Below are 26,890 nucleotides of genomic sequence, written 5' to 3'. Positions count from 1 at the left end.
GTGGCTCCAAGTAGCCTACGCAGTGGCCTCCATGGTATGCACTAGCCAGCGTCTTGGTAGGTGTGCTAGGTACCAATCGATGAGCCCAGCCTGGCACACGGGGGCGAAACACTGGCAACCAGGAATGAGTTAGCTGAAAAATGTATAATGTCCAATAATGGACCAACTATATTGGTTTTGTCCAGATATATCGACATGAATTGAAAACTCATATCATATGAAAGCAATTTCTCTGGTGACTGCTACATAGCTATCAAGCAGCACTTGAATGTCAAGTTGGAAGAGATAACAACCAAAATATAGAAGTCTTTTCACTGAAGAATCCATTTCAAATGTTAAGTGACCAAGGTAAACTTAATGTTTAAGAGTTAGAACCAGAATACAACATAATACAAGGGCACAATCACCATATTTCTAACGTGATTGCTACAATTTCTTACAGCTGGTGAGAATAAGATTGAACTTTTTAAATTGTTCATTATTTGGTAGTGGCATTCCTTCATCTATTATTGGTGTGAATAACCCGAAATATGGTATCTGGAAAGAATTAACTTACATGAACTCAGCTTTCCTCGCTAGCAAACTCACTTAAATTCAGTTTGTACATTAAGGTGGCAGACAGATGAAGGGTATACAACTGCAGTTGCTCGTCATAATGAACTCGTACAAAAAGAGGAGACAAAAAGACTACAACAAGCTTATGTAAACGTTCACTCGCAGAGGAATTGGGGTGTAAGATTTTTTTGAATGAAAGTAAAACAATTGACATCACTCAGAAGTTTTATTTTGCACATGTTTAATTTCTTTAAAACTTAGCCCTGGCCAAATTTAAGGTCACAAGATGGCCCTGCTCTTCAGGATCAGTTTGACATCTATACATTTACAGAAACATAGGCATTCCCACTCTCATGTGGGACACCTGGTGATTTGACTACAGTTTACTCATGTGTATGTTATGTAAGGTTGCCAACCCTGTTAAGTATCAAATGTCGTGCTTGCTAACTGTTAAAAGTATTCTAGACACAAGTAGGTTTTTGGTGACATTAGTATAAGAAAGGGTTATGACTGGGAATTATAGTGGTAGTCTGCCTCTGTGGTATAATGGTTAGTGTGATTAGCTGCCACCCTCGGAGACCTGGGTTCGATTCCCGGCTCTGCCACGAAATTTCAAAAGTAGTTCTAGGGCTGGAATGGGGTCCACTCAGCCTCGGGAGTCAACTGAGTAGAGGGGGGTTTGATTCCCTTCTCAGCCATGCTCAAAGTAGTGTTCCATGGTTTTCCTCTTCTCCTCCAGGCAAATGCTAGGATGGTACTTAAGGCCACAGCTGCTTCCTTCCCTCTTACATGTCTATCCCTTCCACTTCCCATCCCCCCACAAGGACCCTGTTCAGCATAGCAGGTGAGGCCACCTGGGCAAAGTACTGGTTGTCCTCCTAGTTTCATCTTATGCTCCAGGACACTGTCCTTGAGGCGGTAGAGGTAGGATCCCTCGCTGAGTCCGAGGGAAAAACCAACCCTGGATGGTAAACAGATTAAGAAAGAAGGGTTATAGTGGTCATAGCTTTAAAAGAGCATTACCCTGGTATGAAAACTGGTAAGTATGGTAAACCACTCTCAAGGCTGCTGGAAGTGGGATTCAAAACTACCATCTGCAGAATCCAAATTTATAGTTACACAACCCATAACATGTAACCAACATACTCATTAACAAATTATTTAAAGTTTTGGAAATTAAATTTACCTAACTTAGCTTTGTTTGGAATGTATATTGGTACATATTTTTAATATAAGAAAGTATCATCTTTCTTTCAGTTTGTTGATTTTTGTTTCATTATCGTTATCAACAGTTCAGATGCCTTGAAGTTACAATTCAAGTAGAATGACTAGGAACATGATATCAAGTAACTTTTTCAGCATAATAAAACACATCTGCATAGTTCAGACATAAAAAGTGGATATCCAGGAAGACATATGGAAGGTTATTTCTTATCCATCATATTCATTAGATCTTGCTCCAACTGATTTTTATCTTTTTTGCTCTCTATACCTCTGAGAGATCTCCTTTGGTACATTGATGGAATCTTATGAGACTGATGTGGTGATAGGAGTGGAATCGTGGTTGAAAGAAGGGGTGGGTAATAGAGAAGTATTTCCAGAAGGGTACACAGTCTATCGTAGAGACCGAGGAGATAAAAAGGGAGGGGGGTGTTTATTCTGGTGAAGGAAACTTACTGTTCACATGAATGGTTTACCGATGAAAGGGATGAAATATTAGGGATAAAATTAGTTTGTGATAATATGAAGGAGGTGGGAATTATAGGAACATACAGGCCTGGAAGAGAGGAAAGAGACATGGAAATCTTTGAAAAAATAATAGATTATACTCATAAAAACAATAATAATGATATGGTAATAATTGGGGGAGATCTAAATTTGCCTGAAGTTGAATGGAAAGGAGCTGCAAGTGAAGCCCATGAACAGAAACTGGCAAATAAGTTAATTTGGGAGGGAGGATTTACACAAGTAGTACAAGAACCGACTCGTCTCAATAACTTACTAGATGTATTCTTGGTTAAACCATGGGAAATTGTTGATAAAACTGAGGTAATTGAAGGAATAGGAGACCATAAGGCTGTAATAATGGATGTAGGACTCGTACCAAAAAGGCTTAATAAGAGGGTTACACAAGACAAGAAATTGTACAGAAATACTAAAGTTGATGAATTTGGGACTTACCTTAAATCACAATTCAGTTGTTGGATAAGTGAAGGGAGTAACGTGGATACACTTTGGGCTAAATTTAAAGGAATTATTTGGGAAGGAGAGAAGAGATTTGTACCTGTTAAGAAGGGTAAAATGACCTCAGACCCTGTTTATTATACAAGGGAAATAAGAAAATTAAAAAGAAAATGTAGAATAGTAAACAGGAAAATCAAAGAGGGTAGGGAGAGTAGAGAAACTAGAAAACAGCTAATGAGGGAACTGAATAGAGTGAAAAAGGAAGCAAAAGAGAATTATATGAATGGCATACTTCAAGAGGGTAATGACCACAAAGGGAAATGGAAAAAGCTGTATTCATATATCAGGAATCAAAGAGGAAAAGGAGTCCAAATTCCTACAATGGTGGGAGAAGGGGGTGAACACTATTTAACAGATACTGAGAAAGCAAACCTATTTAGTAGGGAATTTAGAGATTCAGTAGATGATTGTCAAGAGTTGGAAACCGAAACAGAAGATAGAAAGGGAGAGAGACAGAGGGAAACAAGAAGCTTCTCATTCACAAACGAAGATATTTTCAGAGAAATCCAACTGCTTCAGCAAGGAAAAGCTGCAGGAAGTGATCAAATTACTGGGGAGGTATTAAAGACAATGGGGTGGTACATAGTGCCTTATTTAAAATTTCTCTTTGACTATGTCATAAATAATAGTGTAATACCAAAGGAATGGAAGGAATCTATAATAATACCAATTTATAAAGGAAAGGGTGATAAAAGGAAACCAGAGAACTACAGACCAATCAGCCTGACCAGTATAGTTTGTAAAATTCTGGAGAGTTTAATATCGAAGTACATCAGAGGGATATGTGATGATAAAAATTGGTTCATGAGGAGCCAGTATGGATTTAGAAAGAAATTTTCTTGTGAGGCACAACTGGTGGGATTTCAGCAGGACATATCAGATCAGTTGGATTCAGGAGGTCAGTTAGATTGCATAGCCATAGATCTTTCCAAAGCCTTTGATAGAGTGGAACATGGAATATTATTAAAGAAATTGGAGGGAATAGGATTGGACGTAAGGGTTACACGTTGGATAAAAGCATTTCAAAATTCAAGGGTTCAGAAAGTCAAAGTAGGAAATAATGTATCGCAGGAAGAGAAAGTTTGGAAGGGAATTGCACAGGGTAGTATAATCGGTCCGTTACTTTTCTTAATATACGCAAATGATTTAGGGAACAATATAACATCAAAAATAAGATTGTATGCAGATGACATAATTGTTTATAGAGAAATAAACAACATTGAGGATTGTTCAGAATTACAAAGGGACCTTGAAAGTATCCAACAATGGGTTGAAGAAAATAATATGAAGGTTAATGGAGGCAAATCAACTGTTACAACTTTCACAAACAGGAGCTTTAAAACTGAATTTGAATATACTTTGGATGAGGTAGTTATCCCAAAAGATGGCAAGTGCAAATACTTAGGTGTGAGATTTGAAAGTAATTTGCACTGGAAGGGTCATATTGATGACATTGTTGGGAAAGCATACAGATCATTACATGTCATAATGAGGCTACTTAAAGGATGCAACAAAGAATTAAAAGAAAAAAGTTACTTGAGTATGGTTCGTCCATTATTGGAATATGCAAACAGTGTTTGGGATCCTCACCAAGAATACCTAATAAAAGAAATAGATAGTGTGCAGAGGAAAGCAGCAAGATTTGTAACAGGGGATTTCAGGAGAAAGAGTAGTGTATCAGAAATGTTAAAGGAACTTGGGTGGGAAACTTTAAGTAAGAGAAGGGAGAAAACTAGACTTACAGGATTATATAGAGCCTATACAGGAGAAGAAGCATGGGGAGATATCCGTGAGAGGCTTCAGTTGGAAAATAATTATATCGGCAGGACTGACCACAAATATAAAATTAGAAGGAATTTTAGCAGAAGCGATTGGGGTAAATTTTCATTCATTGGGAAGGGTGTGAAGGAGTGGAACAGTTTACCAGGGGTAGTGTTTGATCCTTTTCCAAAATCTGTACAGATATTCAAGAAGAGAATAAACAGCAACAGAGAAAATAAATGAAGTGTTAGAGGGCATTCGACCGGTGCAGGTTATTGTCAATTTAAAAAAAATGTGTGTGAATAAATTAATTCCATCCCCTGGTCTAAGGAGTTTGGACAGCCAAAGTAGGGGACTGCCTGTAGGGGTGAAGTACAGTGGGGACTTCGAGGGCCCTGGGACCGCTACGGTAGCTGTGAAGGCCCTTCAGGAACTCTGAAAAGTGGTGGCAAAAGGGGCTCTGGTTAAGACGCAGCAGGTCGTTATGCTACTTAGGATCCAGAACGGGTAAAAAAAAAAAATAGTAAATAAATAAATGCAATGTAAATATTAATGTTATACCAGTTTTATAGTATCATTTGAAGCAATTCCACATACTGTATATCAGTTGACTATATTTGTAAGTAGTACAGGAGATATTATAATTAGAATTTTGTAAACAATATAAATTTATTAAGGATGAGCTGTGTGTTTAATAGAAAACATTGTTAGCGTAAATTGTATAATATTGTATTATAGGAAAAATTTTCTTCTCTTGTTTTTTTTTTTTTTTGCTAGGGGCTTTACGTCGCACCGACACAGATAGGTCTTATGGCGACGATGGGATGGGAAAGGCCTAGGAGTTGGAGGGAAGCGGCCGTGGCCTTAATTAAGGTACAGCCCCAGCATTTGCCTGGTGTGAAAATGGGAAACCACGGAAAACCATCTTCAGGGCTGCCGATAGTGGGATTCGAACCTACTATCTCCCGGATGCAAGCTCACAGCCGCGCGCCTCTACGCGCACGGCCAACTCGCCCGGTTCTTCTCTTGTTAATTTAATATTTAGTGCTTGACAATAATGTATTTTAGTGTACCATTCGCCACCGAGGTAGACACCTCATTTGCAAATAAAGAGATTTTGATTTGATTTGAAATGCTCTCGATCATTGGCTTGATGAATTCTTCAACTTCAAATCATCAGAATTCTTCAGATGTGGAATATAACAACTATCAAAATATTGGAAGGCAATAATATACAATGCAAGAGAATACAGTATATTATAAAACGAAAATGCATACTACAGCCCTGATAGGGTTTAGTCTACTAAATAACCACTGCTCAGCGTGAAGGCTCACATTGATTAATATTTATGAAGATCTCGAAACCATACTGTTTCATAAGGTGTGGAAATGAAAATCTGTCAAAACATTGGAAGTCAATATGAATAATGTTGGATGATATGTTATTGATTTATTTATGTGGGATATGGTTATTTATGTATTTTTGCTGATGTGAAATAAATACTTGCATAAAAGGAAAATACTACTAACTCATCTATCTGAAAAAACTCAAAAGAGTTTCCTCACCTTGAACTTGATAAAATGCAGATATACCAACTCGATCTGCTCCACTGAAGGAAACCGGACCCTATAATGAAAATACAAAATGATACTATTAATGTTATATTAATATGAAACACAAATTACATTATACTTGAATTAAGTTGTTATACTTACTGAGACTCCCAAAAAGTTTAATTGACCCAGTTGTTTCAAGAATTCCTCTGCCATATCCTGTCTGCTGTAGTCAAATTGTTTCAATGTTGGAGACTTTCTGCCTGCTGTTTCTATCCACTTAAAGAGTGCTCCTCTCAGGGCAAGAGCGATGGCCCACACAGCATCGTAGGTTTGAGGAACATAGCGGGTAATTGGTAAGTTCAGAGTCTCAAACTCCTCCAGAAACTTGGAATTTGTCTGCAACAACAAGGACAAAGAATATCATGTTACTGTTGTGGTTGTTGTCAACACCACCACCACCAACAATGAAAACAACAAGCACTGGAAATCTAAAAAGGCTGATGAACGTTAATTATGGTCCTAAGAGACCGAGACAGTATGTTAAAATAATAATATTAATAATAATAATCTTATTTTTCTTTATCTGTTTACTCTCCAGGGTCGGTTTTTCCCCTCAGACTCAGGGAGGGATCCCACCTCTACCGCCTCAAGGGCAGTGTCAGGGATAAAATTGGGGAGGAGGGCCAGTACCTCGTCCAGGCGGCCTCACCTGTTGTGCTGAACAGTGGCCTTGTGGGGGAATGTGAAGATCGGAAGGGGTAGACAAGGAAGAGGAAAGGAAGCATCCATTCCCTTAAGTTAGGTACCATCCCAGCATTTGCCAGGAGTAGAAGTGGGAAACCATGGAGAAACACTTCGAGGATGGTTCAAGTGGGAATCAAATCCCTCACCTCTACTCATTTGACCTCCAGAGGCTGAGTGGCCCCTGTTTCAGCCCTCATACTACTTTTCAGATTTTGTGGCAGAGCCGGTGATTGAACCTGGGCCTCCAGGGGTGGCAGATAATCATACTAACCACTACATTTCAGAGGCAGACATAATAATAATAATAATAATAATAATAATAATATGGCAAAACCAAGTCATCCCTCCACCACAGGAACCTAGAGAGCAGCAGCTCCCAGTCAATAGCCATGAGGGTGGTAAGAAAGCGACGCTGGTTATCAAAACATCCCTCAATCCGAATGCACTGGGGTGCAGAACCTCCCACTAGCCAGCACGAGGAATGGAAGAAAGTAGCTGTATCAAACCAACCGCAGACAGTGAGTGAAAGGTAGTGGACATTGCCACACAGGTGTATGCTTGTCTGTTGCTATGTAAAGTGCCATGTTAGTGGTTTGCTTGCTGTGGCTGTCAGGTTAAGTGTAGTGATCCCCACAATAGTACCACTACTGCTACTAATAATAATACCTTCACCAAAATATGCAGCGTCTTTATTTTAAAGTTGCACAAGGTAGGTACGGAGTAGTCATGGTGATCTCAGGTCGGAAGCTAAGCTCAGTGATATAATATTAATATGCGAGACTGATAAATGAAATCACCACATTGAGTTTGGTAAGAGTTTTGTATCAATGCCATTACTCTAGTGCTAAAAAATGTAAGATAGCATTTGTTTAAGGAAAAAGTTCTGAAGAGAAGTATTAGAATGGTAGAATGGAATCTGAGAATAGAACAAGTATGTTTTAATTATGTCAAAGTAATTGTGGTCTCTAGATATTAAAATATACCACGAGTAGGTACTTTACAGGGATCAATTGGAAAATTGTTTGGATTATTTTCACAGCCTGAAACCACACATAATCTTAGAGAAATTAAATGGAACTTAAATGTATAGAATTTTTAGGGTTACTGTAAATGTTTGCATGGGAAGGACTAGATCTATGTGATATTCCTTACCCAAAAACTACTGGAATGTGGTATCTTCCAACATGGAGACTGACAGCTCAATTGCAGACTATGCCAGCTCCTTAGTGGTATTAGAAGGGTGGACTTTATCTGCACAGAGAAAAGACTGAATAATGTATATTTCTAGACAAGATTGAAGCCAAAGAAAATAAATTGGGAATATGTGTGTAAGGTAGAATACAAAGGATTAGATAATTATGATGACTGTTTGGTATCATACAAAACTCTAACTAGGTGTGACTATGAGTGGATAACGGAAATATAAGAAGTGAAATATATATATTTCACCATCAAACTAACCTAATAAAAGAGTTGTGATGAATCTGTGAGTCCATCTTTAGTATATTATATTAAGTTACTTTTGACTTCAGTTTCCTATGGTACATAGACAGCCACAATTTCTTCCCATCATAATTTATTCATACCGCAAATCTAATTTTGCATTATAGAAACAACAGGCATTTTGATGCCAATATTGTTTCTGTTTATTTAATTTCTGAGGTTTCTTGGTTCTTGGTTCATTTCTGATGTTTGGATTGATGTTTGTCATTGACTTGGTAAATATTTCAGTTGTTTCTTATTAATAGATAAGGACTGGAGTGAAGTAGGAGTGAAATTTTCCTATTTAGGGTATTTTGCTGTCCCCAAGATAAAACCTTGTTAAATTTCCTGCTTGAAATATTTTCTTCTCCCAAAGGGTTTCTGCTTGACTGTAAAACTGTGATGCCTTTAAAAAATAAAAAAATAAAAAATCCTGATGAGTATTTTCTGCTTAATAATATTATCCTGTTAGATTTTTAATCCAAGATTTTTGAGATTTGAAGGTGATTTTAAGTTTGTTTCCTTGAAAATATTGTTTATATTTGGATTTTGTTCATTTTTATTCCCATTAGCTTTGTTTTCCTTATATTTTTTAAACATGTGCTATTCTTCAAATATTTATCATCCACCCTATTAATGAGTGGATTAAATGAAATGGGAATTATGATTAAGAGAACCTTATACAGAAAATCAATCAGTTTGAATAATTAAATACTAAGCATATTTAGTGAAGTTACTATTTTGTTTGTGTACTTCTAATTTTTTCCTCATAGTTTGTGTTTGTCTGTGTTTAGGTAGGTATACAAAAGTCGAAAGTGGATTCGGTTCAACTTTTGTCTGTTTGTTTGTTTGTACATCACAGGAAAATAGCTTGATAGAATTTCTTGAGCCTTGGTATTTACATTTAGGGATATCTGGAGAGTGCAATAGGTTATATACAGTATTATTTGATTAGTATACAGAAGTGTAGCAATATTAAGAGCATGAAAACAGGAAATGCCAAATTCTTTTTTTAAAATGTTACCTGTATGGGTATCGAAAAACTGTACACTGCAATAATAATAATAATAATAATAATAATAATAATAATAATAATAATAATTTCCATATGCAGCCGAAACCCTGTCTCTAAATGCCAACAAAGGACTCCTGGAAGAACTGGAGAAAAAAGAGCGCAAAATGATGAGAGGAATCTTGGGATCAAAGTACTGTACCGGGAAACGATCAGGGATCTGGGCAGAAGAATCTTCACGTAGGGGTAGACGGTTCTTATGGAGTAGGTACAGAGAGACGTACACAGAGCAAAATAATAGTTGGGCTTAAAACTCAATTTTTTCACCACCATGCATTTATGGGCAATGTTTTCTACTGTATTATTCCTGCTCCTTTTCACGAAATATTTGTTTCGTTTGCAAATTATTTAAACTTTAAAGCAAGTTATTTTACGAAATTTTCGCAATGCAATGTTTGCCTGATTTAAAAACATGATATCCACAAAAGACTGCCTTTATCTGGATGTTTTGAAAATAATTTGTTTTTACGTAAATCACCATAAATTAATTGAAATGAATGTCTTTCACCAGAAGATCAAATTCCAAATTCTGAATTGTTTCCCTACAGTCTTTTTAAATAATAAATATTCCTTCACTTTAAAATAAATACTCTTTCACTTTCAAAGTTTGTGAAGTTCTCCCTAAAAATTTAACACTTCGAAAATAACGCAAACTAGAATTTAGTAAAAGTCTAGTTTCCAATGAGCGTTGTAATGATCGTTCGTAAAAGCTGCTAAACGAAGTCACTGATTTTACTATTCCACTTAGCAAGAAGAAAGTTTTTGTGGAATTTTATGCACTTGTTTTAAAAGTGGTTTAAAATGCACTTCATATCACCTGTTTTTACTGGAACTCAGGACTGGAATGTAGACAGCTGCTGGTCAGCGAACAGCAAGTTGTTACCATAGGCAGCCGATGTCGTTAAGTCATCACCATGGCACCACGCTCCATATCCCATGTTGATACCGCAGTTCCATTCCCTTGTTGACATGTCCCACGTCGATTCGAGATTCAGCTTTTGTAGCAGCAGGCATACCATGATTACGAGAAATAGGCACCTATCATGATTTCACACGTCACTGTGTAGTGTTAGCGAACACGTGAAAGTTCAACTGACTATGATTGCTTAGTAGTGTCCTATTCAAAATAACTCGTATTTGCACTTCATAAAAGAATGCACGGTATTTTGTAATGCGCACTTGTTCACTGCTCTTAACACTGGCAACAAAATTACGAAAGCTCATTTATCAGAAAAACACAGTTCTAATATAATCATTGGTATGACACAAGAAGGCAAGTTCTATTTACAACAGTAGAAGTGTTTTAAACTCATGAATGTTTGTACGTTCAAATAGTTGGAGTGCTATAAAGAAGAGATCGTCTAATGCGGCACTGTTTTGTTCACCCGCGACGAATGTTTTGCTGCTGTTTAGAGTAAATCACACTTTAATTAAATACCGGTACCAATCTTTAAGCACTTTTATGGCGTTATTGGTTTTAACAGACTAAGTATTTAAGTATTTCACTGGACAATTGCGTTAATATGCACACGCTTTTAAAGTACAAATGTTTCAAGTTAAAACTAAATCTGGTGTGAGTACACGTTCCGCATAATCGCTTTCAACTGAGTTGAAGTTCAAAGGCATTATTCCACAGTTTAAGTTATTGTCACACATTCTCGAAATAGTCCTAGTAGTTCGTGAAAACTAAGTCCGTACTTTAAATTTTCGAAAATTTGTAAGTCCAAAAGTAGCACTTTGAATACAAGTCTTTTGACGACAATTACGGCAGAGTTCTTACCGGCGAACCTCACTCGTGGCGGCTATGTTCGTACCTCGGCGTAGTCACTCGCGTACAACATCGTGTTGTTCCTTCGGCTGCGAGTTATGAACTGACTTTTGCTGGGCGAATCCCTGTCCTTTTAATACCATTCTACCGAGGCAGGATTAATCTCCTTTGAGGTGGAAATACTCGTAGATCCGTGGGACGATTCACTTGAAATTTGGTTATGTTTGCTTTCAAATGATGGGCTACAAAATGACATATTCCATTATTTGATAGTTTATCCGGATCAAGATATCGTAGAAATAAGTTCCATTCCTTTCCATGCAATCACGCGCTATACACGTGATCGGCGCGTCACAGCAATGTCACTTCCTTGCGTGAAGCTCGTGACGTAGTTACTCGCTCTCTCATCGAAAGTTCCAGCTGTGACTTTGTTTACTTCGCAGTACCTCACGCTGAAATAAATTATGTTCCAGACCGCTGGCGGTTCCTGGTACAGTACAGAAATGGAATCCGTCAAAAGAGATCCAATGAGGAAGTCTACAGAAAAATAGAGAAAATTACCGATACAGTCCGAAAAAGACGGGCACGATTTTACGGTAATCTGAAAAGAATGGACGGAAGAGAGTTAACTAAAGAGATCTTTCACTTTTTAGATTCAAACTCCAAAACCGCAATTCCCTGGTTTAGAAATACCAAAGAAGACCTGCAAATGTTACATATCTCAGCCGAAGACGCCCTTAACAGAGATCGCTCCCGCAAGAAAATATTGATGAACGGGCTAAACCGAGACGAGCAACCGAAGAGAAGACACAGGAGCGTAAGCAGGCTCACTCACAAAGAATGAGGGAAATTTGGGCTCTAAAGAAGGCCAAGTTCAGTGTGAAATGCAACAAGACTTAACGTGGTCCTTGATGGCCCCAGCGAATTACATATATATAATAAGGTAATACAATTATTACATTTTTCACAAGCTTCCAAATATCTCTGGAATCATTTGTTCCACCTAAAACCTGTACATGAAGTTATAAACAACAACAAACCCTATGGTGCTACCGTCCTGACGGGCTTTGGCCTATCAAGCGACCGCTGCTCAGCTCGAAGGTCTGCAGACTACGAGGTGACAGGTGGTCAGGGCGACGAATCCTCTCGGCTGTTGTTCTCGGCTATCTAGACTAGGTTTGCTATCTCACTGTCAGACAGCTCCCCAGTTGTCACAAAGGCTGAGTGGATCCCGAAGGAATTCGGGAATCTACCCAGCCAAGGGGCAGGTTTGCTTCCGATACATCGCGGGGCCGACTAACAAAAGCTTTATTATTTATTTAATAGCGCACAAATGTGCATTAAAAATACATTAATCTTCCGTATATTCTAGTAAAGTTTTTGTTCTCTTGTCGCACTTGCTGAAATGATAGCGATCGCAATGTTTGTCACACAACATACACACACAATGTAGAGATGGTTCATGAAAGCCTGATCGCCGCTCACACCCATGTACCGCCAGCCTATTCAAAGCACTTCTCATGTCATTAGTTGGACCGGTCCAGCTGCGGTCAATCATAGCATCAGTTGAGTAAAAGTCCAGGCTAATTTCTGCTTGTTTCCTCTTTCTCTCTTGGAGAACTTCCTCTTCTTGCTGCGTACTGTATGTGGAAGCTGAGTTCTCATTTTCAAATCTTCCAGTAAAAATGTTTCTTTGGATAATTCATACGCAAGTCGTGATGGCGACAGTTTGGAGATGCCCAGTGTTCGTTTCAGAAATCTAGCCTTTACATTTTTAATAGTCCGAAGGTCGGACACCGTTAGTCTTTCTCAAATAAGTTCCATACCATATGTGAGAATTGGAAGGACCTTGGCGTAAAATAAGGCCATGGCTGTGTCTAGCGATAGTCTACTCGGGTTTGTAATGTCATATATGCTTCTGATGGCTGCTAAAGATCTTTCTCTTACATGAATTTTAAATGAGGTGACCGTAGGTTGTAAAGTGACACCCAGATATGAGAACGAGTTCACTATGTCTAGGTCTACCCCACCACATTGTATTCTGTCACTAGATGCAATTCTCCCCCCTTTCCGGAAAACCATCTGAACTGTTTTATTCTTATTTATCACAAGGCTGTTGTTGACAGCTTTAGAAACTGTCATTTCCGATTATTTATTTCTCATACTGGTGTAGTTTTAGAGCATGTGTTTTCGATGACGGAAATATTCACGAATTTAGAAATGCTGGAAATATTATTCAATAGCCATGGTACCGAGTTAAACGGCGATAATGGTCATTGTTGTAGTGGTTAGTATTACAGTATAAGGTACACAAACATGCGATCATCAGTCCATATTGATTAGGAGGGTACCTAATTAATGTAAGTCATAATTGAAACGAGGAGGAAAACGCGAAGAAAATTGATACGAAAAAAGGGTATCGCGAAGACCCGGAAGAAAACTGATTGCGGTGGCCTAAAATGTTCTACGCCCATAAAACAGGTCAACAATATCATTAAGCCGACTGTTGTTAACCGAGATGTTCTCTCTCTCTTCGCCTGCCACTCATCTTCGCTAGGTGGCATTACCGGGCGGGCACAAAACACAAACAAACAAACAAAAACTGGCTCGGATAATATTTACAATAGGACTGACTAGCGATTGCCCCTTGTTAATGAATATCACAGATGATGCTTCATCTGAAGAAATGAAAACTGAGGATACAAAAGTCCTGATTCCACTTCACTCAGAAACCACCGGCAGAACTCAACATGCGAAGGAACCCCTGTGGGTGGGCGACGCAGACGAAGAATAAATACACCCACGGTATCCCGTAACTGTCGTAAGAGGGGACTAAAAGGGGCGACCAACGTATTGTATTGGAACCATGAAACTACTTGTGATTGGTACCACCACGCGGGGAACTCCATGGGTCGCTTTTACTTTCGCGTAGTACCACTATGTTAGGTACAAAATAGGTTTGTGATTAGTACCATTTTAGGAGCGACACCATGGTTCTGGCTTGCCTATGATTAGTACCCACTATATGCGGAACACCACGGGATAGTGCGAGTCCCTGTGGTTCGTTCACGTGTGTAATGAACACCATAGGTTTACGTTGCCTGAAAATGGCGCCGCAATGTGCGAAACACCACAGGTCTGTATTACATGTGCGAATTTCATTACCTGTGAGTAGTACCATAATGTGTGGAATACCGCGAGTCTACGCTACTTTTGCTTAGTACCGCAACATGACAAATATCATGGTTCTACTTTCCTAGCGATAAGTACCATTATGAGGGGCCGATGACTTGGATTTTGGACTCCTTTAGACTACAAGCATCATCGATTCAGTACTATGCTATGGAAGCAGTCCCTTGGTCAGTAATACTATTGTTTTACGCCGGTTTCTGTGAATGTGAGGCATTGCGGGTCGGATCTACTGATTGTTTTAAATTCATATCCATCCATTCATTCTTCGTCCTCACCTTGGGCGCCCGCAGGATCCTTTCCAGGGGGGTGGCACATTAACAATTTTCTTGATTATAAAAACCAAAATAACGTCAGCAACATTAATTTGTTTACAGAAATTTCCGGTTATAACAGATGCTAGATGACTGTCAATAAGTTCAGTTTATGAAATAATCTGGTGTGATATTAAACAATTGAACATCAACGTTTTTAGAATTCGAGGGGAGGGGGAGCGCCTCCCCTTGCCCCCCCTTTTTGCGGGCGCCCATGGTCTTCACGTTTTGAATTCTGGTCAGTGGAGGATTTTGGTCTTTTAATTTGTCATAATATTTCGTCTCATTTCGTACCATTAGCAGCCGATGACCTAGATGTTAGGCCCCTTTAAACAACAAGCATCATCATCATCAACATGCGAAGGTTCCTATGGACGCTTTAAAGCATGCACGACAGTAAATTTATTAAGGATACAGTTGCAGGTCCTTTTTGGTAACGTTTCGGTACGATGTCTTACTTCCCACTTGCACAGTTAAACGGCGTTGAGATTTCGTCGGAGTTTATTCCGCGCTTTCCTTCACTCGAGCAATGTTTTCTGGTGTTCGAATTCCTCTCGGATAGTTATGGTTTTTATTTGCTACAGAGCCCGTTTCACGCCATTTTGTCACTAAGTTTTGCGTTGCAGACTTTGTTGGAGATTTTCCCAAAACACTTCCAGTCCTAAACTTTTACGCAAACAGTTCCGCACAAGTTTTTCCACAAATCGTGCTTCGCATAACACTCGACAATGAGCACACGCTGTTTTATCCTAAACATTCTTCTTCCATTCAACTGGTCATTACACACGTCTGCTCCTCTCTCTCACTCACTCACACGCAAAATGACACAATGACGTACTCGGGACAGAGCATGCGGGAGATGCGCAGGAGCAGACATGTGACAGCAACCAATTGGTGCATCGAAATCACAGTTTCCAGCATTTTCTGTGATGGGAAGTTCTCCTGTTCATTAACGAGGGTTAATTCCGCGTCAGTCATAAATATTTTCCGGGCCAGTTTTATTTTGCCCGCCTGTAAAAACACTAACCCGTTAACAGCTAGATCAAATAAATATCACAGCCAATGAATTCAAGTGCCTGGACATTAAAACACGCACAAAGAACATACACACATTAAATAAATAAATAAATAAATAAATAAATAAATAAATAAATAAATAAATAAATAAATAAATAAATAATAAAATAATTAAAGGATTAAATAAAGAAATAGTTAAATAAATAAATAATTACATAAATAATAAAAAATAGAAAATAATTAAAAATAAATAATTAAATAAATAAATAAATAATTAAATAATAATTAAATACTGAAATAAATAAATAATTAAATAAATAATTAATTAATTAAATAGTTAAATAAATAATTAAATATAATTAAATAAAACATTCAATTTATTTTATTTGGAATTTTACCAGCCCTGATGCTCCTGGACGTATTCCAACAATACTGTTGTGGCTTGACACAAGCAACAACCCCTCCACAGCTGCAGACAAATGCTGCTGAGGGCAGAGTGAGACATTCTTCCACCAAACAGCATTGGGACTGCCTTGCAGGATCCATGCATAGTCTGAACCATACATTCCCAGTTGGTATGCCTGAAGTAAAGAGAAAGTCAAAAAATGAAATGACTAATATTTCAAGAAAATCGTATTATATTGTTAAAGTATTTTTGATGTTTCGCACTACAATCTATGGCAGACATTGTCTGATAGTTGAATATTGTTGACGATAGTTTCTTATATGGGCATGCACACTGCTAAGTTTTGATATCATGAAGTGCGAGGCTGTCAACTAAGAATTACGTTCAAGTGTTCTATTAGACTATATATTGTTTTACAACTAGTTTTACGTCGCAACGACACAGGTAGAGCTTAGACGACGATGGGATAGCATTTACCTAGTGTGAAAATTGTAAACCACGGAAAACCTTCTTCAGGGCTGCCGACAGTGGGGTTCGAACCCATTATCTTACGAATGCAAGGTTAAAGCTGCGCACCCCTAACCGCACGGCCAACTCACCTAGTACAACGGATATAATTTGTTTGCTCCTTAAAACTACAAACACCTCCTCTATTCTCGCCATTGTTGCATTGTTAATGTTGAAAAGTTTTGTCGCATTCGTTTGTTTGGTCGTTTGTTTACAGGCGAGAAACGGCGGCGTGCACTTTCTTACTTCGTCTCTTAATCTGTTTACCCTGCAGGGTTGGCTTTCCCTCGGACTCAGCGAGGGATTACCTCTACCGCCTCAAGGGTAGTGTCCTGGAGCGGGAGACTTTGGGTCGGGGATAGAACTGGGAAGGAAGACCAGTACCTCGCCCGGGCGGCCTCACATGCTATGCTGAACAGAGGTACCATTCGGGCATTTGCCTGGAGGAAAAGTGGGAAACCACGGAAAACCACTTCGAGGATGGCTGATATGAGAATCGAACCCTCCTCTACTCAGTTGACCCCTCCCCCCCCCGAGGTTGAGTGGACCCCATTCCAGTCCTCGTACCACTTTTCAAATTTCGTTGCAGAGTAGGGAATCGAACCCGGGCTTCCGGGGGTGGCAGCTAATCACACTAAGCACTACAGAAAGTTTCCTACAATGTAGTCCTATTTCAAGCTAACGACCTTACTTTATTATAGGCACAAGGAAATACTAGTCTACACGCTACCAGAGATTTGCAGCCATAGAATATGCGAAGCCATTACAGTGAACCAGTGGCAGCAAAAGCACAAATATAAATAGCTTAACAATTTTTATGTTCGACGATGTCGAAATATAAATATTATATGCCAGATAACTGAATCTCAATGAGGCTAATTATAGTTCAAGTTTCATTATGATACAGGTTCTCCACCAATCAGAGTTCAGATTTTCATTATGATAAAGGTTCTACACCAATCAGAGTTCATATTTTCATTATGATACAACTGTTTGACCAATTAGGTAAGGATAGCAAAATCAAACATGTCGGACACACATATTAACATCGATCTACCTTCTACTTCCAATATTCCACAACCACACGGCACATTCCCGCAAATTCACTTCACCAACTGTACAATAAACAATTTGTATTTGAAACAAAGCTAGGTTATGATAACTTTCTATCAAAGCTTTGAAATCATATGACATTGTGAAGATTTCTGATCCAGTCACGGAAAATCAATAACCCAGCGCATGCGCTCTGCGCCTGTTCAGTAACCTCAACTGTCAAGCGACATCTCGACAGAAATTTATGAATATTTAAAAAATAGAGTTATAATTATAGTCGAGCATAAACAGTCGTATGCAGCTCGTCTATAATGGTAATTAAGATACTCGTATAGAAATTATAAAACTCGCCTCGCTAGTTTTATAAACATACTCGTGTCTTAATTATTGGCATTATAGGTTTGTTGCATAATGTACTATTAATGCATACTCCACTTCATTCGTTATGAGTTTCGGAAATACCTGGCTATAACCCTCTTGGAAATATACTCACCGGAAACTCTAAACATGTTTTAGTGAAATTAGTCGTAACATTTTATCACAATACTAGTCATTTTAGCTCAATATTTTCTAATAAGAATGCTGTGAATGCTATGATATTTTTGGTCAATAACGTCCACTAATTTTCAACAATTCTATTCCATCGTTGGCAGTTGGAGACGCTTAACGAAGGGATTTATTTCATGCTCAAAGGGATCTCTTAAATATAATCCAATTAAATTAAATTACTACCAATTCATATTTCATGCCTAGAGAAATCCATTCTCGTAAAGTTAGTAAAACTGATACTGTGGGATGCTGATGTACTACCTACGCATGTGATTGTTGTGAAGTGTATACCACCAGTCGCTTCCAGTAATGAGAGCTGCAAGCTGACAGTGGTACTTGACTAAATTCGAACTGTCTTCTGGATAACTTTTGTGTTGTGATTATTATCTTACTTTATAAGACAGCCATACTGCTTGCAGATAATCACCTAGTCACTTAAAAACATGCTTTAAATCAGTTTTAACGTGAAGTTTGGCTATACTCGAGCTTTCACGTCTAAATTTCATAATGATATTTTCATTTAATCTATGGAGACCTCACTCAGTTTCGCTTCCTATTTTTAGTGAATGCTTCAAATGGCGTAAGTTCACATATTATCTTGAATGATGATATTTGCAATGAATGCCAAGCTAAAAAGGCAAATTAACATAAAAATGAAAAAAAATGTATTGAAGTTTTAATTGGTGTGTTCAAATAACATAATCAATTTTGTATTGACTTGCATGCTGATTTCTAAATGCACGTAGATGTATTTTATGAGTGAGCAGGTCCTTACCAATTTATATGTTGGATAATATTAATAATTTTACTTCAGTTCTATATGTTCCATTACTCATTTTCTTGAATTTAAACCTGAACATCTTGAAAATGCAGCAATTCATACGTTGACACATCTAATTATCCATTCGAAAATATCACGTCCATCGTAATACGCTACAAAATGTTAAATGTTAACATTAGTAATGCTAAAAGATACTAAATTTAATTTTTGAAATGTTAAATTCTTAGTTTTAAAGTGCTAAAATCAACCATATTTATGTACAGTAAAATCTATCTAAACCGGAATTGCTAGGGACCAGAAAAGTTTCCGTTTTATGCAAGGCTAACCAAGGTTCCTATTTGAATCCATATATCAAAAAATTCACAGTTCTAGCTCTTCAGGCAAGCAACTCAATGTTGGAAACATCCTAGGGATATGAGCTACGAATTTTAGGTAAAGAAAATATAATGAAGTGTGAGAATATATTCTATATTTATTCCTAAAAATTACAATCTTTTTTAATCATCGTTATCCGGTCGATTAGATCACGGCCGACTTGATGCGTCGTTCTAGCTAGCTCAGCGCAGCGAGGGATCCAGTCGGCCGTGATTAGATTAGCAGTTTGCATTTTTCTACCACTACGAGCGCTAATGTGAGTCATTGCATTGTTTCACTTAAGCACCACTACGAGCGCTAATGTGAGTCAATGTAGAGTTTCACTTAAGCCCTTATAACTAACTACGGTGTGGACATTTTTCAAAAAATAAAAAGAAAACAACTTAGGGTATTGAACCAAGGAACATATTATAAAAGGAATAATGTAAATAAATAAATTTGACAGGATTTGAATAAAAAAGAAAATGAGTAAATAAACAAGCGATTTTAGGCTGTTTTTTTTGGAAATGCATTTAGGTCGGATGTGATCTTCGAAATTTGTTTATTTAGTTTGATCGAATTATGCAAGGCCCACAATTTGAAACCTTTCCGGACCGTTTAGCCCTTCAAATTTTGACAAAATTGAGGAAATTGCTTAATTTTATATTCTTCGTAGAATGAGGACTCCTACTTTGTCTGCTAAAAAATGTTTTCAATATTAAAACAGAATTTCATAAATATTCTTTGACCGAGCTCGATAGCTGCAGTCGCTTAAGTGCGGCCAGTATCCAGTATTCGGGAGATGATTGTTTTCCGTGGTTTCCCATTTTCACACCAGGCAAATGCTGGGGCTGTACTTTAATTAAGGCCACGGCCGCTTCCTTCCCAGTCCTAGCCCTTTCCTGTCCCATCGTCACCGTAAGACCTATCTGTGTCGGCGCGACGTAAAGCCAATAGAAAAAAATATATTTGAAACGAACAAATATTACACTGCATGTAAGTACTGTACTATGTTAATATCTTTCTCCATCTTCTTCCTTTCTCGCGTGTATCATATATCTGTTTATTCACACTGAAGTAACACTTTCAAGGAATTTCACCGACTGATTCTGATTTTCATTTGCTTCTATGAGTTCAAATTTTTCGTCGAGGGATACAGATATGTTTATTCCCTGCCTTATTCACTAGCAAACTGAAGAATAACAAGTACAGTTCAACAACACTCGCGCTACAAAACACCCATGCTTACGCTGGTAGAAACATAGGGCAAATGTGTTGAAAGTGCACTACGGTATTGAGACACGCGTTCTCCGGTTAGAAAGTCCAGTATTCCAGCAAGTTCAGCAAGATGAACGCGATCACATTATTGGTTCCAACATATGTTCCTAAGCCCCTAAATTAATTACAGTAGAAGACGAAGAAGAAGAAGAGCAACAAAAACTCGGTTGCATGGCAGAATTACAAAATTACTTGCTAGCATTTTCTATTGTGCATATTACATGTAACATTACATTGGCAATAGTTCCGTTTTATTCAGAGATTATTCCTTCGCGGTACTGGGAAAATCAATCCTTTTTTCCGCGTTGGACAGGTTCCGATTTAGGCTGCATGAAGTGCCATAATAGCTTCATGGGACCATAGAAATAGTCCGTTTTAGGCAGCTTTCCGATTTATTCAGGGCCATATTTATACAGGTTTTACTGTAACATACTCAATTCAGAAGCAGCCTCTTATTTCTGGTCCAGTGAACTAATCAAGAAAGGAACGCAGAGTTATCTATCTCCATACAGGTCATAAAGGCCCTTGGAGGTGAGGAAGGTATAGGATTCCACTATCCGTTACCTCGGCCGGAGTTGAATGGTTTACATAACAATATTTAGCTTCTATAAATTTTATTTCTTTAATTAAGTGGCTCAGCACGGAAGAATAAAATTTCAGCGTGAGACGCTGGCACATTCACCCTTCCCCACCAAACTCAACTGGGCACATTCGACTTTGGCTCTACCTGTCGAACTTCCTACCAACTAAACTAATGACTACTAATGACATACATACATAAGTCACCACCCCTTATTACAACAACAACAAAAAGGAAACCCCACATTTTTATATTTCGGCACTTTCACCCTCTTTCATCTTTGGTCCTCATTAATGAAATTCCTTACCGTAACTATCATCAACACTGTCAAACTTCCACATCCATGACCAAGAATGTAATTTTGGTTGATTTGTTGTGCATCTGCCGATACTGTATCAATATAACCGAGCAATCAACTATTTTATCACAACCACCCCCATGTTAGATAACTAAAAAGAGTTAACCGTACTTATTTGCTCGGGAAGAAGCGTTCGTTCTGTATACATAGTGGCCACCCCAAGACAAAGCTTGACCTAGTGAAAGAAACTGTTGCGCGATACGGGCAACATGGTGTTTGTCAGGAAGTCACTTTGTGGGAGGGAGGAACTTTTTACCTTATCTCTGAAACAAGAGCGAGAGGTAGATAGAGAGATAGAGAGAGAATTTAAAGCTGGGTGGATGGAGATAATTCAGCGGTTTTGTAGTTCATCCCTAGCAATTAGCTGTACGCAATAATTGCGGTAGGAGAAGGGGAGGAAAGTGGGACATTTGCTTGGTGAGAAAATTGAAGAGGAAATTTCTCACAAAACGCTGAATAGGTACAAGTTATTCCTCAAGTGCGGAACATACGATTAGGGGCATTATTATTTTCGCATTAGTGATAGAAGAAAAAAACAAAGCCATACTCGCACTGGCCATGAAGACCACTAAAAGGCTTCCATTGTCCTTAAACTTGGCATTAGGTGGAATAGGTGGAACAGAGAGGTTAGCTCTGTTACCGGCCGCCTTTTCTCCCAGGAATTAACCTGGTACTCATTTTCGGTGACGGCTGAGTGAACCTTAGGGCCACGTTCCTCTACAGACTGGGAAATCTCTATTCTAAACTTTTGGACTTCCTGAAGGGGGAATCCAAACCACGTCCTTCCGAGTGAGCTGGCTCGACTAGGCAGTCCCTGATTTTGATAATGTGTCTTCACGAATCTTACGATTCTCGTTAAGACAATAGAGATACAGCGATCAGGTGAACTTAAAAGCGAATATATATGCAGGGAATTATCAAAAGTGTGTGAAGTAACCGGAGGGTGGGGGTGGGTGGGGGGATGTTATACCCTAGGCAAATCAAAAATTCCCTGTGAACATATGCCCTACGGTCGATCACTTACGAGTTAGACATTTTCCAACTTTGTACGGAAAGTATTTTTAATAGTCTCACCTGGCATATCCCACGTCACCATGTTGGTGTACCACCAGAGATACAGCATTCTAATATAAGAAGGGCTCACCACGCACCTGAATGCACGCCTGAACATGCCACTTCTTTGATTGTCGGACACGTCCGAACACTCCAGGCATTGCACGTATTCGATGGCAACCTGTTCCACACGCTGGCGACGTACTGCAATGTCAATAAAGGCACGCCTGATTCCAAACTAAATTATGAATGCGAATTCCCACCCCTCACCATTCTAACTATTAACTACAACAGGCTAGGCTCGTAAACGTTAGGGCATATGTTCATAGAGACTTTTTGTGTTATTTTCGAATCGTATGTATTTTCGTACGGGCTCCCGCTAAGGGAACAATTGACGTCTATTTTGGCACATTGGAACGCAGTGATAGCCGGGCATTGAGGCTTTTATTCGTTTTTATTCGGTTTTTGTAGTTATTATTTTGTATTAAATATTAAACAGCGCACGACTTCGTCTATCAATGGAGAAAATGTCATTTAGGAAAACAACGAAACAAATGACGAACGAGCAGCACATACTATTTGTCGGTAGTAATTCAGTACATTCCTAGTAGCTTGGCATCAACACTATCCACTCCATAGCTCTCTTGCCTTCTAGCCACAGTTTGGCATTTGGAATGTTGCCCTTGGGAAGGATGGGTTTACTTCATTCCTGCTTGCTTGTTGTTTTAAGGGGCCTAACATCGAAGGTCATCGGCCCTTACTTCACTCCACTGCGAAAGCTAAGATTCTTCGAAATTCATAATGAAATATATTACTGCCTGAACTTCTGTATTTCGGCATTTTTGTACTGATCTAAACATTGCAAATACAACATGGAAAATCCAATTGGGTTTTCTCTACGCTGATGGATGCAGAGAGGTATTTTCGAAGTACGATTTGTTTATCAATGTGCTGAAAAGGGCTAGTGAAAGAGAGATCCAGTTTAACATGTGCTATGTTATCTTTCACAGAGTCAAGGATGAGAACTAAGGTGCAAACTTAATTGTTATGTAATTATGTAATTACAGGCAATAAATTTCTTATTCCGTATTGACGGTTCAACTCTTACAATGATACATCTATTCATTGATACTCCAGTTCAGTACAATATTGTGAAGTGTTACAGTACAATACAATAATGAACAGGAGGATCAATAATTGTAAGTAATATTTAATCATTTTATGCTATCATCATTGCGACTTCGATATAAATATTCCGCTACTTCAGGAGTTTAAAAAAGACAATGCGATATCTGTCTTTTGAAATAATAATAATAATAATAATAATAATAATAATAATAATAATAATAATAATAATAATAATAATAATAATAATTTTATTTTATTTATTTTATAACTTATCTAAAATACATTTGCAAATATGCAGTAGGATATTATACATTATCTTTGCAATTATTTACACCTGCAAAGCACTTGATGTGCTTATCTGCCGGTGTAGTTGTTTCACATTTGTATACATTGTTGCAATACTTACTGTTTACAACATTAATAAGGTATGTATATTTACATTAGCATTGTAATTTTGTCCTGTGGTGTGAGTTTTTCTTAATCCCTGAAAGTATCACTCAAAGTAGATAAGTCTTTGGTACATTTTCCATTCATGAACAAATATTTAAACTGTAATTTTATTATCTATGATCCATAGTTTCACATGTTTTTTTAGTTGATATTTGGTTTTCAAGTGTGTCAATTCTGAGGGCAACTTGTTCAAAAATTTAGGAACTACAACTTGCAGTGTTCTGGATCCATATTTGTTGTAGTACCTCATGACCTGAAAATAACTTATATGCCTCAGTCTTGTTCCATGTGTATGTTCATTAACAATTCTATATTGTGGCTTCCAGTAATTTTCTTTAATTATGTTGTACATATAAAGTTGTTTAACTCTCAAGAACCTTTCTTTCTGGTACATCCCTGTTAACATATCCTCACTTAAGCTAAATATTCCTCTGTTTTCATACCAAAAGAATGCTTTGACAATGCGATTTTGTAACATTTGTACCATGTTTATGTCTGTAACAGAAGCTGATCCCCATACACTTACACCATATGATATAAGTGACTCAACAAGTGAATGATAAACCAATTTTAAGCTATCATGAGGTATTATATACTTAACCATTTGCATTTTGACCAAGCTTAGCCTCAGTCTTTCACACAACTTATTAATATGTTGCTTCCATGAAAAATATCTATCTATTATTATACCTAAATATTTCATGTTATCAACTTCCTCTATTACATAGTCACAATTGCATGATTTTTGTTCACCATCGTGAATGCACTGAACTGAATGGCCTGTTATCTTAATGTTTTCTCTTTGCATTTTTGGGGTAGTAATGTACAAGACTTTTGTTTTTGAAGTGTTAATTATTAGACCCTTATCATGGCACCATTCTTGAAAGTAGTTGTACTCCATTTGTAAATGCTTCTCTGCTACTTTTGGGTTTTTATGTACTGATACAATTAGTTTATCGTCTGCATACATGAAATATTTACATTTTTAAAAACATGAGCTTACATCATTGACAAAAATAATATACAAAATGGGTCCTAGGATACTTCCTTGTGGAACACCTCTTTTAATAGAAGTTATTTCTCCATATATATTATCAATTTTTACCCTATACGTTCGGTCAGTCAGATAACTTTCAAAAACTTTTAGTGGTGTTCCTCTTACCCCAATTTTGCTTAAGGCTGCAATAATTTTTTCATGGGAAATTGAATCAAATGCCTTTGAGAAATCAATAAACATAGCTAAAATGTGCATACCTTGATTTAGCTTCCCATTGATCAAATTGGAGAATTCCTCAAGAAGATTACTTGTACCCTTGTGTTTTTGATAAGCAAATTGATGTTCATCAATAATTTTAAATTTTTCTAAATATGAGATTAGGTGATCAGCAATGTATCTTTCAACTGCTTTACCTATAGTTTGAAGAATAGATATCTGTCTATAGTTTTCATACTGTAAATGTGAACCTTGCTTGTAAATAGGTCTCATTATGGCAGTCTTCAGATCCTTTGGGAAAATACCTGTCTCTATTATTTTATTGATTAGCTTCTGTATTACTGGTGTTATTATGTCTATGTTATCTTTCAGATGTTTAACTGTTAATTTATCCATGCCTGGTGATTTATTTATGTCCATTCCTTCAATTATGTGTGCTATATCTGCTGTACTTGCTAGTGGTAGATAAAATGATGAAAGTCTCTCTGTATTAGGTAATGGTCTTCGTTGTACTCTACATTCATTAATAATAATAATAATAATAATAATAATAATAATAATAATAATAATAAATATAGGACTTGAAATCTCATATGAAAATTCTAAATATATTTATGACAAATATCAAAATGCTCCACCTGAACTTACCAACAATGTGAATAAAATTTCAAGAGTAAAGGAATTTAAATACTTATGTGAACGGATAACTGAAAATTGCAATGAAAATAAATCCATAGCTTCAAGAATTCGGAAAACGGAAATTGCTTTTCAACACACAAACAGTGTTTATAACTAGAGCCCGGTTAATAGGTTAGAATGCAAATTTACTCAAGCGAGTAGCAAGTATAGTCTACCTTCACAACGATCAAGCTGTCAGGTTTGCGTAAACATTAGGGGTACGGCCCATCAGAACCCCTATAATTTATGTTTCTCTTGCTACATTGTCGAAGAGCGGGTGGCCGACATTCCCTGCTAACCAAATTAGTTTGCAATCTATCCTGTCACTGCATAAAAATCCAGGCTTTATTTATAACAAACAAATGCTTGTCCTGGTACAGTAAAATTCGTCATTACGTAACAGTGATCAAACCTGAAGCTCTTTATGTTTCCGAAACTCTCAATTTACATCATAGAGATTAAAGAAGAGAAAATCATGAGAAAAATCTTAGGGCTCAGAATAAAAAATGGAATACATTACCCCAAACGCAACTCGGCAAAAAATATATCTAAACTTACTGATACAATGAGACTGCGACGAATTCAATTTTTAAGCCATTTGGAACGAATAATTAACACAAGACTTACTTATCGAATACACAAATTTCTGCAAATCAAATGTAGGAGATCACAATGGTACAAGCAAGTAGAGAAAGACTCTACTGAATTACGATCCCCAAATCTGCAGGATAGAAATGTAATCAGGAAAATTGTTCACACAAGGGGATTTGAGGAAGATGAGAAGAAACCAATAGGACGT

At 37.6% G+C, this 26,890-nt stretch overlaps 1 protein-coding gene across 1 annotated transcript in view; it reads right to left on the bottom strand.

Annotated features, from left to right (window-relative positions):
• The window catches only part of GABA-B-R3 (gamma-aminobutyric acid type B receptor subunit 3), a 104,153-nt gene that overhangs the window by 28,292 nt on the left and 48,971 nt on the right, over positions 1-26,890 (bottom strand). Inside the window, exons 6-8 of the mRNA XM_068229161.1 lie at positions 16,102-16,284; positions 6,277-6,513; positions 6,127-6,187 (exon numbers count right to left, since the gene is read on the bottom strand). Of these exons, the coding sequence (XP_068085262.1) occupies positions 6,127-6,187; positions 6,277-6,513; positions 16,102-16,284 (481 nt within the window). The remainder of the gene's footprint in view (positions 1-6,126; positions 6,188-6,276; positions 6,514-16,101; positions 16,285-26,890) is intronic.

Source organism: Anabrus simplex, chromosome 9 (assembly GCF_040414725.1).
Source record: "Anabrus simplex isolate iqAnaSimp1 chromosome 9, ASM4041472v1, whole genome shotgun sequence".
NCBI classification, from domain to species: Eukaryota; Metazoa; Arthropoda; class Insecta; order Orthoptera; family Tettigoniidae; genus Anabrus; species Anabrus simplex.
The sequence above is the reverse complement of the archived record's forward strand: the minus strand, read 5'-3'. Positions and strand labels throughout refer to the sequence as shown.